This window comes from Acomys russatus, chromosome 8, assembly GCF_903995435.1.
Source record: "Acomys russatus chromosome 8, mAcoRus1.1, whole genome shotgun sequence".
In the NCBI taxonomy this organism is placed as follows: Eukaryota; Metazoa; Chordata; class Mammalia; order Rodentia; family Muridae; genus Acomys; species Acomys russatus.
In genome coordinates, this window is record NC_067144.1 from 31,325,838 (window position 1) to 31,344,034 (window position 18,197).

Consider the following 18,197-nt stretch of genomic DNA (forward strand, 5'->3'; position numbering starts at 1 on the left):
CCCCTCTTTTCCAGATGAACGGAGATGAAAACTGTCAGGGCGAGGAAAGCTTGAGGTTACAGAAACCTCACTTCTGAAAAGAAGCCAAGCCCAAATGCTGATGAAGTGATCAAGAACCTCCCAGAAGGGCCTACTATAGTGTCATGGGCCTTTAATTCCAGCACTTGCAGGACAGAGGCAAGCAGATCTCGGTGAGCTCGAGGTCAGCCTGGACTACGAAGAGAGACCCAGCCTGAAAAGAAGCACAGCAACCTCCTGGAGAAGAACTAACTGCAGGGTGAGCTTTGCACTGAGGACACCAGGGGGCACACGTCTCTGTCCGGCTAATGCTCTGCGCATGCGCGTACGTGCGCGTGCGTGGGCGCGGGCGTGTGTGGGCGGGCGTGGGCGTACAGTTTCGGACCAGACACGGACACCAGTGTCTCCAGTTGCTTGCAGTTCGTGCCTGAGGACATGGACAAATATGCCTTGCTGCAGAGGGCTAAACTGCGTCTGGATTTTATCCACGCAAACTCGTAAGTTTCCAAAGAGATCGGAAAGGGGTAGTTTTTGTCTACGTGCCACCACCATATTCAGCAGGAAAAAAGCTTAATGAACGTGGTAGGACTGATTAAGAATGTATTTATGCCGCATGTGAGTACTTCATGGGAGAAGTAATAACTTTGCTTTTGGGGGGACAGACCGAATCATTGTAATGCTCTTTAGTTAAAACCAAGTGAAAAGATGGTCCCATATCCATCACTTAAACAAACTTAAATGTTGGCCAACAGATTAGAACTCTTCTCACCCTCTCTATCTTTATTCCTATGCTCAGGAAGACACTGTAAAAAGTCATGTTGCTTTACAGAGTAATTCGAGTGTGTAGATATCAGTAGCTGTGGACAGTCATCTAGTAGTTTTTTTTTTTTTTTTTTTTTTCCTTTTCTGTGACTGAGTAGTACACCTTCTTACTAGCTCTTAGGGTGCAGTCAGGCTGGAGAGATGACTCAGCAGCAGTTAAGAACACTGGCTTCTCTTCCAGAGGACCAAGATTCAATTTGAAGTATCCGCAGGGTGGCTCGCAACCCTCTTTAACTCCTAACACCATCTTCTGACCTTCCTGGCCAGTAGGTATGCACCAAAACATTCTTACACTCAAAATTGAAAATATAAAATAGTTGAGTATAGTGGAGCATGCCTTTAGTGCTAGCACTTGGGAGGCAGAGGCAGGAGGATCACTGTGAGTTTCAGGCCAGCTTGGTCTACAAAGTGAGATTCAGGACAGCCAGGTCTACACACACAGAAACCCTATCTCTAAAACAAAACAACACACACACAGAAGAAGAAGAAGGAGGAGGAGGAAGAGGAGAAGAAGAAGAAGAAGAAAGAAAGAAAGAAAGAAAATAGTGTGTCTTTAAGATTTGAGGCAATACAGAACTACAAATGAAGATACAAATCTGTATGTGTTGGTATGTCTTTAATTCTTCCTATGCATATATGACTGTCATATAAAGTTGATGAAGGAATTAGAGTCAGAGATGAACAAGAACAATAACAGAGATCAGTGACGACCATGAGCGATGACACAGAGTGGAGCAACGCAAGGTCATGACGCTACTTAGATGGGTACACCACTTACATTATAAACAGCTTTTTTTTTTCCTCTGGAACTTTCCAACTAATGTTTTTGGAGCGATACTGACAAAGGGTGAGGAAAATTCACAGGAAGTGAAGCCATGGATAAGAGAAGGCTGCTGCAGTCAGATTGCAGAGGTAAATGTGTGTGTGTATGTGTGTGTGTGTGTGTGTGTGTGTGTGTGTGTGTGTGTTAGTGTTATTTGTCACTTTGAGTTCAGCACAGTACAGCGGTGAGTGATGTGCCCTTCCTAGGGTGTGTTGGTGTTTAGGAATTACCTAGTAATTTGTATTCACTCAAAGTACTGGCTGTTATGATGACTGGGACAAGTCTGAACCACAGCAACGGAGGTGTAAGGAAAACCAGGGAAGGGGTGGCCTGTGTTGTGTTGTCTGGAGATTCTTAGGTAGCTGAGAATAGGCGATGTCAAGCAGAAATTTGCCTGCCCTGGAGGATGCTCTCAAGCAGGAAAGACGGGTCCACTAGACAGAAGACGAATGGAAACAGCTTTGAGTGAGTTTAAGAAAAAGCGTGAGCTAGCACTGGGAGGACTGTGGATTTTATGGTGGAGAAGCACCCCGCCTTTGTTGCCTTTGTTGCATATAGCTCTTGTTGCTGTTGAGTCCCGTGTCCCCACTTTCCCACATCCTGCCCTGTGATGCCAACTTCTGCAGCCCAGTTTGCAGCATAACAAAGAGGCACGATAACAAAGAGGACAGCATGATGTCACCCAAAATAGAGTGATACCTCTTCCACTCCCCTTTCATCCGTAAAAGCAGGAGTAAACCTTTTTGCTTGGCATTTAAAATAGGGTTTTCTTGTGTTAGCCAGGGTGATCCAGTTTTGGGGTTTCTATATTCAACATGCAGTCTCCACACCCTAGAACCATACCCTATGTTTCAGCTCATGCTTTCTTGAGGCACAGTTTCTCTAAGGAATAATTCTTTCCGTTCTTGTTGCCACCGACTTCAACCCAATCCCCATTTTGTCTTTTCTGAACCACCCTCTCTTAACTGGTTGCTATGCTTTCCACCCCATCTCCGCCCAGCCTGAGTTTTCTAAAGCTTCCAGGGTAAGCTTTTGAGAAACGAACTAGACAGAAAGGCCATTCATCAGAAAATACTAGTGTTTTCCACTTGCACACAGGCCCGTACAAACCCGTCTCCACTTCCTGTATGATGTAGACACGCCTTCACTTTTGCCTGTTTTCTGTGTCCATCAAAGGATTGGTGTGGTCTCCATCACTCTTTTCTGCTTTGGGGTCTTTGCCTGTCTGGAGAGTTTCTACCCTGGCCTCCAAAGGATGGAGTTCTCGTCCTCCGGGGTCAGATGAGGTATCACTGTCAGGATAGGCTGCTGTGCCCTCCTATGCCTCCTTTGCAGGTGCTCACTTTTCCCTGTTACCCCAGTGAAGGTAGCCCTGGCCAAGCTCTGGGAACTCATCTTCACGTGTTCACTTGTGTGTTTTCTTTGTACTCCATGACCTCTTCCTAGATCATGACTTGAATTCCAAGAAGTAAACCGGGGGCGGGGGGCATGGCAAATGCTTACAAAAATCTCTTGAATGGGGGCTGGAGAGATGGCTCAGAGGTGAAGAGCACTGGCTGCTCTTCCGAAGGTCCTGAGTTCAATTCCTAGCAAGCACATGGTGGCTCACAACCATCTATAATGAGATCTGGTGCCCTCTTCTGGTGTGCAAGTGTTCATGCAGGCAAGAACACTATATACATAATCAATAAAGAAATCTTAAAAAAAAATCTCTTGAATGAGTTAGCACAGGAAATCACATGGCAGTTTGAGTCAGAATTTTTACATTTTGAAGAGCCGGGGACATACCTTAGTATTAAAAGGCTTGCCAAGAGTTCCTCTGAGTTGGTCATGTATTTAATTTTAATTCAAAAAATTATAAATGAATAAATAAGTATAGTGTGTGTGTGTACAGGTGTCCATAGAGATAAGAAGAGGGTGTCAGATCCCTCGGAACTAGAATTACTGGCAGTTATAGCACCCCATTTGGATGCTGGCAACCGAATTCAAACTCAGATTCTTTAGTCAAAAAGAACAGCAAGTTGCCTTGAACCACTGGGCCATTATCTCCAGCCTCTGCATTTTAATTTTAAATTCACTGGGAGGGCTTGTGCTTTCAAGTGATGGTTTTATAGAGCACATCTTTCATTTAAAATAATGTTTCATATTTTTATACTCATTTCTTTCAGTGAAGGATGGCTGTCAATTAACAAGAGAATTTTGGTGTTAAAAAAAAACCAATTTAAAAATAGCCTACAGGATACTGAGTCTAATAAGGTGTTTTACACATATATGTCACTGTGCTTTGTCTATTTATCTCCCCTCATTACACTCTCTAGTCTTCCTTCCTCCCCCTGTCAGTCTCCCTCCTCCCCCTTCTAGATTGTAAATATGAGAGAAAAACCACATAAAATTTCTCTCATCTTCAGTCCCCTGTCACTCTCCCATTCTTCCTTTCCCAGTACCTATTTTTTTTAAAGATTTATTTATTTATTTTTATGTATATGAGCACCTTATTTGCATGTACATACACCTACATGCCAGAAGAGGACATCAGATTTCATTAGAGATGGTTGTGAGCCACATATGGTTGCTGGGAATTGAACTCAGGACCTCTGGAAGAGCAGCCAGTGCTCTTAACCACTGAGCCATCTCTCCAACCCCTGCCCCCTGCCCTGTGTACTTATTTTTAAATAAATTACTAATTTAAAAATGAATTGATTCAGATGTGCGTCTCTTAGCATCTGTGTTTGAACTTTAAATTTCAAACAAACAAAAAAACAGGGTTATGCTGTGTAGTTCCTTTTTTTTTGGTGTTTTGTTTGTTTGTTTGTTTGGTTTTTGAGACAGGGTTTCTCTGTGTATCTTTGGCTGTCCTGGAACTCACTCTCTAGCAGGCTAGCCTTGAACTCAACGACAGTCTGCTTCTACCTCCCAAGTGCTGGGATTAAGGCATGTGCCACCACCACCTGGCCTATAAATATTCTTAAAAACATTTAAAACTAAGATGCTGCAGAAGGCCCCACGTTTTTAAGCATTACAATCGTGCTTTGTTTCCCTTGTACAAGTGTGTGTGTGTGTGTGTGTGTGTGTGTGTGTGTGTGTGTGTTTATGTAAATGTCTCTTTGGCTTCGGCTCCATGTTTACTCCACATAAAGGGAAAACTGCAAGCTAGATTTTTCCTAATGGTGTTCTAAGGTTGATGATGGCTGGAGTGGCCACACCAAGCAATGGAAAGCATGTGACCCTGCAGGAGCCTTTCCGCTCTGAAAGTGTTGGAAATAGAGAATTGGTGAAAGTCCACCATGTTCTGGAGGGAAGCTGGCGTTAGGGCCCAGGAGAGCTCCCTAAGAGTGCATGGAAGGTATGTCATACCACATTGGAAGGCTCCACACAGAGCTATAGACAGTGGGGTGAACAGGGCACCTGCTAACTTCTGTATCCACAGGTTTTTAATAAATATTAGCAAAAAAGAATTTGTTCTTAAATACTATTATTTAATAAAACAATTAGGAAAAAAACCACTTGGATATGTATTTACAAAGAAAATTTAAAAGGTCAAAGTGTTTTGTAGCAATAATACATTCCTTTTAGTAGGATATTTTTGTAGACTATGTCTATAGAACAAAATATGATATGAATCTATGAACCTTTCCAATGAAGCCTTTTTCTTCGTATACTAACAAAATATTAACAGTGAAACAAACTAAGGACTGAGAGATGGCTCTGAGGAGTTAAGTTCAATTCCTAACACCCACATGGTGGCTCACAGCCATCTGGAACTCCAGTACAAGGGGAGATCCCACACCCTCTCCTGGTCTCTGCAGGAACCAGACATTCACATGGTACACACATTTACATGTTAACAAAACATGCATACATATAAAATATAGCCAGAATAAATCTTAAGAAAATAATCTGGGCAGTGGTGGAACATACCTACAATCCCAACACTCAGGAGGCAGAGGCAAGTGGATCTCTTGAGTTCAAGGCTAGCCTGGTCTACAGAGTGAGTGAGTTTCTGGAGAGCCAGAAAAACCCTGTCTCAAAAAAGCCCAGGAAAAAAAAAAGTAAAATTAACCAAAAAAAAAAAAAAAAAAAAAAAAAAAAAAAAAAGTGTTCTTACCCCAGCCTTGCAAAACACAGATTCTCTTTCAGAGTCTTGGCTGTGCTGAGTAAGTTGTCTTTGAGATAGTTTTAACTAACTTTAATTAAAATAGAATTCAGCATGTATGTGGTACACACTCATATGCATTATATGTATTTTTAGGTAAATGTAATTACCCCCTGTGTCTTTTTCAAGCATCCTTAATGCCATTTCCCCCTCCTCCCTCCCTCCCTCCCTCTCCTCCTGTATAGTTCTCCCTCCCCCTGTCCATGTTTAAATCCCCATCCCCTCTTAGTTGGGGAGCTGTCTAGAGCTGGAGAACCTTTGACTGTATATTTTTTTAAATTGAAAAATAAAATCATTCATATTACATCTCATTTTCTATCCCATTCCGTGCATCCTCCCATTCCTCCCTCCCTCCTGCTTTCACCCCATTCCCCTCCCCTATGACTGTGACTGAGGGGGACCTCCTCCCCCTGAGTATGATGCTAGGGTATCAAGTTTCTTCTTGGTAGTCTGCTCTCCTTCCTCCGAGTGCCATCGGGCCTCCCCATCAAGGGGACGTGGTCAAATATGGGGCAGGAGAGTTCATCTGAAACTTTGACTGTGTCTTAAGCCTCACCCTGCTTCACCTTTTTTGTTCTCCCTTCCTGTCCCCAACAGTACAACTCACAGTTTCCTCTTTGGAGCTCTGGCCGAATTGCTGGACAACGCAAGGTAAGATACATCAATGTGCAATAATCATGGAGGGAGTTTCAAGACACAAATACAGCCTATATTTGAAATAAAACTATAAAGCCATTAAATCAGAAAAAAAAAAAAAAGGTTAAAAGGACATGTCTGTTCCTATGGGGCTGAAGGTTTTTTTTGTTTGCTTGTTGATACAAGGTAGAGCACAGACATAGGCAGAACCATCTGAGACAGTTCAGAGTGAATATAACTGAGCCATGTGGGGAGAGGGGTAGCCAGGAGCCAAAGTGTCCAGGAGGGAGCCCGGAGACCAGGCCATCAAGGGACTGGCATTGCCAAAAATGGCTGGGTTATATAGGGAAGAGCAGCTGGGGGAAAGACAGCCCAGCCCCACTGGGCTGGAGAGTTGATGATAGGGGCCAGAGCATGCCATCCAGGAGGACCTTGTAACAGGGAGGGAGGCGGGGTGGCCAGAGTCGGCCTAGGTAAGTTAATAGGCACCTCAGTTAGGCATTTGCCCCAAATGAGAGAGCTACTCACCTTTACTTAATTTGTGTTGTCCTACCTGGAGCTCTGGGAACCTACATGTCTGTTTTTTTCTAGTAGCAGTTGTGTAAAAACAGATACTCACTTGGCTGTTTCTTGAGTTATAGATCAGTGTATGCTGTGTCTTTACGTTTACTCAAATTGGCTATGAAGGTAGTTGTACCCACGAGTAGCTGCTGCTTAAGTCTTCCTGTATGTCATGTGATTTTTACATGCTTTATATATGTATATGAGCATGTCCTAGCTGGTTTCCTGTTGCTGTGACAACGCAGACACCGAAAGCAACTTGATGGGAAGGAAGCTTCCTTGACTTCCACTTCCAAGTCACAGTCCATCACTGCAGGAAGTGTAGGCAGGAATCTGGAGGCAGGAAGTGAAGCAGGGACCGTGCAGAAGTGCTGCTTCCTTACTGGCCTGCTCCCTGGCCGCTGGCCGTTTTCGTTCCTCTGAGACTCCTCTGCTCAGGGCTGTGCAGCCCACAGTGGGGCTGGCACCTCCTACATTAGCCAGTCAGCCATCAAGAAATGTCACCCAAAGACATGCCCACAGGGCCCTCTGATAGAATTTTCTCACTTGAGGCTCCCTCTTCTTGAGTGTGTCTAGTTGACAACCAACACTTGCCATCACATAACTGATCCATCTCTCTAGTGTCACTCTAAGGTGGGGACCCTTATACTAGTTCTACACACTTAAGCATGCTATACAGGGTGACGGGGTGGTTTATTAATAGTTGTGCCCTGCTATTTGGCACAATTGCTAAAAAGCTATTCAGTTGCTGTGTGTGCTAAAAGTTATTCAATAGCTATGTGGCTTACAGAACCCAGAGCCACATTTTACGAAGTATTGAGGCGGAAGTAACCTCTTTATCAATTTCAGGTCCATCCTGTAATGTGTCTGGGGAGACTTGGGGAAGACTCAGGCTCCATAGCATTGAGACATGGTCCCATTAGGCAGCACAGCCTGCCCCAAGCTTCCTGTGTAGTCCAGCTTGGCTTCAAATTCATGATGGTCTTGCTTGTCTCAGCCTCCTACATGTTGGGATTGTGGGAACACACCACCACACCTAGCTCAGACCTCCATTTCTCAGCTCAAATGGATACTGACTTGTTTAGATTTCTCTGTCGGATAAAACTGCTTTTACCTTCTCTGCAGCAACAGAAGTCCACCTAAGAAACAGCCTGCCGTTGTCAGCTGAAGACTCTTAATGGGGGCGCATGGGGGGTGGGGAGCTAGTTGCCCATCCCTAGTTGATAACAGATCAGCGACTTGAGTTTGCCTCTCAGTTCGAACCTTAGCAACAAGATGGCCTTTCAAAAAGCACACGTAGAGTGTAGTAATTAGCTGCCTACCCAGGAATTCCTCCCAGCACTAAGGAGGCAAAAACCTGCCAGCACTCTTTCAAATTCTCTCTGTAAGGTAGAAAACAAAAGAAGAAAATAAATTGTTCAGTCATGGAGCACAGAATTCAAGAGGGGATGGGACTAGGACCCAGGGTAACTGTGTACTTTGGGGGTTTGGGGTGCCTGCTGCTCTGGCAAGATTATCCTATACTCTTAGATTCTAATCGCTGCAGAGAGTTCCATTTTTCAGGACCTTCCTTATCTCTTAACTCCGGAAGAACACATTAGTGTGCTTTCCCGGCTCTTTCTTCTGTGTTTCACATATTCATTTGACCAAGAAGGGTTGGTAAAAGCAGAGGAAAATAGCGAGATCAGTTCACACAGCAGAGGATGGTCGGGCCAACTGGGGAATGAAACACAGGCTTGGGTTCTGGACAGAGAGGGATGATGGAGAAAGCAGCTTTCAGGGGTGCCTTTGTGAACCTCCAGTACCTTGGCCAACTCTGGCTGATCTCTTGTTTGTTGCCAGTGAAAAGTTCGCACGGAGCTTAGAAAGAAAAGGAAGAAAGGTTTAAGGAGCCCGAGGGACCTGGGGGGGGGGGGGGCTTGTGTAGTACAGGACTTACTTTGTCAGCACAAGGATCCTAGAGTCCACATAGAAATGCCTGGTTTCATGGTGCAGTCATAAATACAGTGCTGGGGGAAATGGGGACACCAGGATTCCCGAGCTCACTGGCCAGTCAGCCTATTCTAATTAGTGATGAGAAGTTTCTTTTTTTTTTCTTTGAAAGAGGTGACTAGTGTTGTTGAAGATGGCGTGAGGTGTTCTCCTCATGCTGGAACACTTGTGAACATGTATTAGCACGACCACATGACCACACACAATGTCCATCCATCTCTGTGTGTGTGTGTGTCTGTCTGTCTGTCTGTCTCTCTCTCTTTCTCTCTTAGCTGGATGAAGGGAGATCAGATTAAAAATGAGCTTTGACTCTCCTGCTTTTCTTGAAGCAACGGGAGAAGTAGTTTCCTTTAGACTACGTCCCTCTGTGGATCAGGCGCTGGAGGAGGCAACAGCAGGTGTCTTCCTAGGATAGGGCTCCTCCTCAGCCTTGCTCTAGTCCCATGCTACCTGGACATCCCACGCTAGTCTTTTTTCTCTTTTCTTTTCTTTTCTTTCTTTCTTTCTTTCTTTCTTTCTTTCTTTCTTTCTTTTCTCTTTCTTTCTTTCTTATCTTTCTTTTCCTTCTTCTTTTCTCTTTCTTTTCTTTTCTTTCTTTCTTCTTCTTTCTTCTTTTCTTCTTTCTTTCTTTCTTTCTTTCTTTCTTTCTTTCTTTCTTTCTTTCTTTAATGGACACTGATATTTTCCACCCTTGCTTAGAAGTGGACATTAAACATCAAAAGAAAATGCACTTTTGATATTTTATTTAAGATGCTCAGCTGGCCTCCTGGAGGATTTTGTAAACTTTCCTGTTACTCTAATAAATTATTTTGCATCATATTCAAGACCTCAGTGATTTCCTGTGAGTGTAAAGCTAAGAACTTATATGTCGTAAAAGACATATAGAGAAGAGAAAGGGAGGGTGGTAGCATAGGAAGGGATGGACAGAAGTGTGGCTAGTACAGTGATGACCCAAAGAGAACATTTCCTGTGCTGAGGCAGAAACGATGCACAGAACATCTAAACACTACATAAAGCATCTAGTGAACATTCTCTATAAACAGACCACCGTTGCCTCAGAAGCCTTGGTTTCTGCTGAGAGTATGGCTCGGTGGTAGAATGTTTGTTCTTATGTGTCTGGCCCATTATTAGATATCTAACACACAAGAAACCAAAAACAACCTAACAAACAAACCCATCAAACTTCTGAGTTCAGTACAATGGCACTTACTGAGCACAGGTGTGTCCATGGGTCCTGGTAAAGGCACAGCTGTAAGGTGGAAGTATTCATAGCCACACGGGATTGCAGTAAGGACTAGACTGGAGGAGAACGAAGTCCATAGCTCGCCCAGTGCTTGCTTTCCATTGTAGCAAATACTCAAGAAATGGCAGGGATTCTTGCATATTTTCTATATAACAAGAACCTGAAAGTACTTTTAGCTATAGGAAAAAAAGCAAAAGCGGCTCATTCCCTGGCTGGCAAAGTGACTGCAGCGTGCCTCCTCTTGCCTTATGGTGTGAGACTGGCGGGTATTTCTGGGGAGACTTGGGTTCCCCATCACTACTTATACCCACTACAGACCCTCAGTATCTCGTTGTCTCATGGGTCTAGACAGAGCATCTGCACCAAGCTGATGCAGCCCCACCCTTCTCCTTAGACTCCCTTCCCTTAGCACAGGTTCCTCCTCATCAGCTGGGACACCCTCTTTTGCGTCCTCCTTTTTTACTTTTACAAACCCTGAAATACAAGAAATGGCTATGAATTTACAACACTGAGAAGATAAGAAGGAAAAAAAGAAAAGCCCAGAAAATCATTGGTAATCTCATAGAGCAGGAATCAGATTTTTTTTTTTTTCTGTGAAAGACTAGAAAATAAGTATCTTTGTTTCTGAAATGAGTCACTTCTGCCAATGTAGGGCCAAGAAAACCATAGTCAGTACTTAAATGAACAGGTATGGTTGTGTTCTAATAAAACTTTATTTAAAAAACAGTTGGTGAGCCAGACTGCGTCTAGATGTCATAGTTCACCTTTACAGAGAAAACTTTTATTAACATTTTGAGGGTTGGGTAAAGTGTTTTCTCAGCATGTGTGAGGCCTGGGGCCCCACCCCCACCATTGCAAAAAAACTCATTTTATTTGAACATGTATGTAATATATGCCTTTAAAAATATGGTCATGTATTTTCCCTTTTCTTTTCAGTCTTTCAACTGAAAGTCATCCTATGGCTTTTTATTATTCTCCAGGACATTTAAAAAATATAAATACTATATTTATATTCATTTTAACCTCTTTATAAGTACCACTAAATTCCATCTCCAGTCTTTTAAGTTACTGAGTTTTAGCTTTTGTAATATTCCCAAATTATGGGTGACAACAGCTCTTTGTATATAAATGCACAGTGAACCATCTTAGAAATTGATCTTAAGTGATTTATGACTTCTGTATTGTTTTATATCTGACAATAGGCTACACCTCACATAAGCTAGGGAGACTAATGCTATTTTTAAGGTACAATTTTTCTGTGAATCAGTGTTATTTTTGTATTGTTTCCAGAGATGCCGGGGCTGTAAGACTTGACGTGTTTTCAGGTGAGCATGCATTTCACTTTTTTTTTCCTTCTAAGAAAATGCCTGTAGCTACTTTGCTTCTATTTTATTTCACCAAATCACACCACATTCTGTAGATTTTTCATGTAATCTCAGTGCTTTGTGAACACAGTGACCCTGTGGGAAGCCAGCCTGAGAAATGTATACTCAGAGCGTTAAATTGCTCAGTTACTGGAGGGCCTGTTTACAGAATGATTTCTTCCAGAGTTCTGCAAGAACCTCTGAGTGATTTGGAGCCATGAATTTGTTTGCCACGAGAAATAGCCTTATTTTAAAAATCACATTAACGTAATAGTTATTCATAATTAAGCATACATGATGTCTGGCTTGCCACAGTTTAAAAAACGCGTGAGAATGTGGCACAGATAATTGTCTACCTGTTACAAAGCACAAACCAAGTGTATTTTCTTTATTGATGCCATTTGTGGTCCCTCGGTGTTTTGTGCTCTTATTAGTTGGTCTTCGTGGATAATGATGCTAATGACATTAGTTTCTGTGATGCAGCTGATGCGGCCTTCCTACACCAACACAACCATCATTCTGTTAGTTTTGATTGCACGTGAGAGGATGTTGTCTGTGATGTGATTCCATCTCTGTGCAAAGCCTGTCTCACATCACTTCTCTTTTCTGAACAGGCTAAAATGAGTGTTTAGGCCTCATAAGATATGTAGACATTGAAATCCCAAGACAGGGGACACAATAAATGATTCTCTCTTCATGTTCCTGTTCAAATTAGGAAAAGTTTGAGAAATAAATGAACAAATGAGTTTCTGTCGCTGAGACATAATACTAGGAGAGGGTGTGTAGGTTTTGTTTTGTTTTGTTTTTGTTTTTGTTTTTTTAAAGAAAGTAAATGTACTCACAGGTCCAATGTTAGGATTAGACGATCACAATTGGAGAAATAATAGAAAGCATTCAGATACCCACTGATGTGGGAGTATTAAGAAGGCTTCTAGAAGAAATCTTAATACTAACTCATCTGAAAGGAAAATGGACATCGGATGGTGCATCAGGCATGTGGAGGGTATGTGCTATGCACTCAGTCTGAGGAGATACTTAAGATTAGTTCGGGGAAAGTATTTTTGTGTGGCACTGTAGTCAAGTGAGGGATGGCAAAGCTTAGAGTTGGAGAGGTAGTGAAGGCGGGCTTGACGGAGAAGTATATCTGATATATGGCTTGGATTTTCTTTTTCCTTGAGGGCAGTGGGAAGTCAGGACAGGATTTAAACAGGAGTGGTGACCCAAACCAGGCTGCACATTGTGAATAGGGGAATAAAGAAGTTGGGAGCTGTTGCTGTCATTCAGAATATCCACATTTTCTGAGTGAAATCAACACAGCCGAACAGAGTAGTCTAATCCCAGAGGGAGTGAGAAGTAGAGACCCAGGACACCGAGGACGCATGTCCCGGTAGTGAGGGGGCGGAGAACTTGATAGCGCTGAAGTTTTGACTTGGCCAAAGCCTAGTGCAAACGGGAAACATTAGAGAAAGGACTAAGTCTCGTGGATGTGATGTTTCCTCAGGGAAATATGTGACTAGCAGGCGATAGAAATCCGAACCCCATACCTTTTAAAGGAAGATTTATTTTTATTGCTTTGTAAAAATTACTTGTGTATGTATTCCTCTGTGTGTGTGTGAGATTTGTGCATGTGAACGAGTGTGCCTGCAGAATCCAGAAACAAATGTTGGATTCCCCTAGAGCTGGAGTTACAGGCAATCTTGAGCTATCTGAGGTAGGTGCTGGGAACCAGATGCGGGTCCCCTGTAAGAGCAGCATGTGGTCTAAGCCACTGGGGCGTCTCTCTAGCCCCAAACTGATTGCTTCGAGGCTGTCTCCGTGTAGATAGTAGAGATGCCTACATCTTTGAGGTCACATCTATTTGTCCCTAAGCCCCCAATGTTCATATGAATATATGTCTTTGGTGTGTCTGTCTTGGGAATCTTTGTCTTTCTCAGCTGTTTTTGGAAGAAATGTATTTTTGTGTCTGCTGGCTTCTTCCATAAGTTGTTATATTTTAAAATCTTCAAATTTGGCTGTGGTTACTCTCTATAGCGCAGCTAAGGCTAAGCAATGTCCTGGGCCAGGTGCTTCTCAGTCCTGGATGACAAGGAATAATGAGGGGCAGCTCTTAGCATGAGTACAAAGTCAACTTATATGAGTCCCCACAAATTAGTTTTATGGTTTGAATGTGGTTTGTCCTCTGTGGCTTCCCATCTTAGACACTTAGTCCTCAGTGGGTGGCAGTAAGGGATAATGGCATGTTGAAGGTCAAGCCTAGTTGGGGGGTGATACAAGTATTGGGGAATCTCATCCTCAAATGAGATTACTGTTGTTCTAAGTAGGTTGTCATGAAGTTTGACTCTGGGCTCTCCTGGCTTCTTGACTCGCCACGTGGTCAGTCTGCCACATGTCCTTGTATTTGGTCTTCCCACTGGCATTTGGTATACCACGATACCACAAAGTCCTTTTTTTTTTTTTTTTTTTTTTTTTTTTTTTTTTTGCGGGACAGTTTCTCTGTGTAGCCTTCGCTGTCCTGGTCTCCCTTTGTAGACCAAGCTGTCCTCAAACTCACATCGATTCTCCTGCCTCTGCTTCCTGAGTGCTGGGATTAAAGGTGTGCATGAAGAAGTCCTTACAGAACTGAGCAGAAAGTGCCACCAATCTCTTAGACCTACAGAGTCATGAGATAAATAGTTTTCTTCTCACAAATTATCTGGCCTCAGATATTTCGTTCTAGTAACAAAATTGGGTTAACACAACTGTGTGTGTCTTTTAGATATTTATTTGTTGGCCATCTTGAACACTGCCTCAGTTATAAATTTGAATTCTAACTGGACTGTGAATACATAGGTTGATTTAGATATGCTAAATAAAACTCAACTCATGGCAACATAAAGCATGTTGATGATGGTCTGAGGACTAGGTCATGGTGATTGGGTATGGAAAAAGGAAATACTGGGGGTATTGGATATTCTCTCTGCTTGGATTGTGATGCTTTTACCCATATGTCAAAATTAATTAAATTATATACTTTAAGTGTATGTTATTTACTGTGCATATGTTATTCCTCAGCAGCATTATTATTTAAAAAGGAAATGTGTTAGTACTCATATGCAGCTGCTGAAATGATTTTCAGAGCCGGTTTGCAGACTGCACTAAAATTCATTTCATTAGTTTTAGTTACACCTTTAACATTTTAAACCGGAGACAAGATTATGTAATTTAATGGCATCTCTTCATCACCAAAATTGGCTTCAAATGACTCTCCCCTTTCCAGAAATCAAAAGCATCATCAAGAAGCAAATATTTGCTGCTACAAAGTAACACTCACCAAAGGCTCTCAGAGGAATTAACTACTTAGAAGGAAGCCTGATGAATTTAATAAGAATGGCCCAGATTTATGTTAGAATTGCTACATTGTTGGCAGGGCATGGGGATGATCAAGTAGATAGACAGATGCTGGGGGTCCCCTCTCACCGTCACCGTCTTCCCTTCTCCCAGGGGACAATTACCTGAAGTTTAAAAGGACCAATCCAGGTCCTGAGCAGGTCCTGTCCTGCTGTATGCATAATTTATCTCCCTGCAGATATTGTGTGTTAATTTAAATTCTTTTGGCTGTGTGATTGTTTTTCCCCTGCAGTTTCTTAGGAAGCTATAGGCAAGGTTCCATCCCGAGCCCATCTCTATTCCATACCTGGGGCTCCAAGCCTGCCATGGAGCAGGACGGATAATTATAGGAGCAGCATGACTTTCTGATGAACAAATTAAGCCCAATATTTATTAGGAATAACTGCTTTGTCTTACAGTGGATAATGAAACACTACAGGGAGGATTCATGTTGTGTTTGCTGGATGATGGATGTGGCATGAGCCCTGGTAAGTTAATTTTGTACACACCTAACTGGCTGTGGAAGGAAGCAGTCTGCAAACCCAGAAAAATAAATAAAAATAAATTGAACCACATATGTATTCCAACCAGAGATATACAGCGATTAGGGCAAAGACATCGCAGACAACTTTTTTTTTAATTTTATTTTTTAGGTTTAAATATTCTAGCTCACAAAATAAATTCATTTTAACCATCTAAATCAAGACACAAAATGACTATACATGCTATAGTCAGAGCACATGAAAGACAAATCATACTGGATTGTAAGACAAAAGCACCTGGAATGAGCAGATTACAAAAAGTAACTGAACAGACTCTGAGGTCTTTTACTTGCTCTTCTTTTACCTATTAGTTGCAGGAGCCCTGAGGCAATTTCCAATGCCTTTAGGCTGTTATTAATTTTCTGCATAACAGAGAGAGGTGGGGTAGAGACAGAGAGAGAGAGAGAGACAGAGAGAGAGAGAGAGAGAGACAGACAGACAGACAGACAGACAGACAGACACACACACACAGACAGAGACAGAGATTGTTTTTCCTTATTTCTTTCCTATTGTTCAAAGGTTTAGTTGCTTTGACTGAATTTTCCCATCATAGCACATACATCCACGATATACTTATGCATTTATCTTTGTATATTTAAGGGTAGCCCCTAGCCAGTGCATCACGGGAGCACAGTGTAGACTCTGGGCAGCTGGAACAATGTTCTCTCTGATCCTGGCCGTGTGCTGTTGTGGATCTAATCTGGACTTCTTATAATGCTTTGTTTCCTAAGCTAGGGTTCTGACCACTTCACTTAGAAAATGGCTAGGGAAACCCAGCAGACTGGCAAGTTATACATGCGTGGAAAGGGTGACCGTCACATGGAGAACACCGAGAACATAAGCAAAGCAGCTAACTCTCCTTTAGCATTAATATCTCCTCTTGTTCCCAAGGGCCACTGGGCAAGTTTAGAAAATGTCCCGCTGTCCCTCTCAGCAGCTTGTTCTTACTTTCTTTGGACAACTTTCCCTGATAAGGAGGCTCTAGGGAACCAGCAAAGAAAGTCTATTCATATGTCTCCTGAGTTTGTTCGTTCATTAGTTTCCAGACAGGATTTCTCTGTGTAGCTCTGGCTGTCCCGGAACTCGCTCTCTAGACCAGGCTGGCCTTGAACTCACAGAGATACACCTACTGCTGCCTCACGGGGCTGGGATTAAAAGTGTGCACCATCACTGCCCAGCCATAAGTAGAAGAATGTGTGTGATACAGTCTGATCTCCTACAAGAGGATGCTTCTCTTTCCTGGTAGGTCATTTACAAGAAGGGTAAACCGTTAAGAATTAATTTTCAGGAGGAAACTGCACTAGTTGTTACAGATACTGCCTGTCTCTGAGAGAATTTTTAAATATTGTGGTATAGTAGTATGTATTCAATGGAAGTTGTTGTGATCTTTTCTTGGGCTGGCAATGTGTGCAGGCTATCCTCTTGGGATGTTGGGCATTGCCAGCAGGCCCCAACTCCTAGTCCACCATGGATCACAGTGCTCCTCTGTGGTCTGTGTAGCTGAGCTATATTTATCAGTGACCAGGCATCTTAAACACACATTCTCCTTTCGATATTTACCAGTTTGTCCTGGGGTTATTGGGATATGTATAACTCTGTAGCAGGATTCAAGGAACATCTGTACATAGGAGAAAAAAAAACAGTATTGTTGAAAGAACAGATGTTTTTAAAAAAGCATTTGTTAGCTGCGCATGGTGGCGCATGCCTTTAATCCTAGCACTTGAGAGTTTGAGGCTAGCCTAGTCTACAAAGTGAGTTCAGGGCAGCCAAGGCTACCCAAAGAAACCCTGTCTCAAGAAACCAAAAAAAAAAAAAAAGCATTTGTTTTTTATATTATTATTTATTTTGTTACCAATTTATTTAGTAAATGTGTAAGATAGTGTGCTTCTTAGTGATGCTTTCATGCATGTATAGCATTGTGCATTTGCACGTTTACTTCCCCACCATCCTTGGTTATCCCCTTCTCCATCCAAGTGGCCCTTCTTCTCCCTGCTTTCATGTAATATATATATATACATATTCATATTCACATATATGCATGTAATATATGAGCATGTGTGCGCTTAAATCTGGGTTCTGCATATAAGAGAGAGCAGTGACAGCTATCTGTACATCTTTAATGTGCCAGTTACTTTTTGTTAACTTGATACAAACTTAGACCTGTCAGGGAAGAGAGACTCTCAGCTGCGAGAATGCCTCTATAACATTGCCTGTAGCTATGCCTGTAGGGCGTTTTCTTGACTAATGATTGAAGTAGGAGTACCCAGACTGTTGGGAGTGGTGCCACCCATAGGCAGGTGGCTCTGGATGGTAGAAGAAAGCAGGGTAAGCAAGCCAGTGAAGAGCCGTCCCCCAAGGCCTCTGCTCCAACTCCTGTCTCCAGGTTCCTGCCTGGAGTATATGTCCTTATTCTCTTTGATGATGGATGGATGGGTGTGGAATTGTAAGCAAATAGCCTCCCCCTCCACCCTTATCCCAAGTTGCTCTGGGTCATGTCGTTTTATCACAGCAATAGGAGCCATAAGCATGGACAACTGGAAATCAAGACATACATTACAAATAATTTATCTTAGGTGACTGAAAATGCAAACATCTGTGGTCTAAATTGAGCTAGATCCTGCTTGACCCATAGAAGACTGCTGTTATGATTTCCAGGATGTTTTTTTCTCTTCGTTCT

General features: G+C 42.6%; 1 protein-coding gene across 1 annotated transcript in view; it reads left to right on the forward strand.

Moving 5' to 3' along the window:
* Positions 1-453: 453 nt before the first annotated feature.
* Positions 454-18,197, forward strand: part of Morc1 (MORC family CW-type zinc finger 1) — a 155,083-nt gene continuing 137,339 nt past the window's right edge. The window contains exons 1-4 of the mRNA XM_051150013.1: positions 454-515; positions 6,414-6,467; positions 11,539-11,573; positions 15,398-15,466. Coding sequence (XP_051005970.1) covers positions 454-515; positions 6,414-6,467; positions 11,539-11,573; positions 15,398-15,466 — 220 coding nt within the window. The remainder of the gene's footprint in view (positions 516-6,413; positions 6,468-11,538; positions 11,574-15,397; positions 15,467-18,197) is intronic.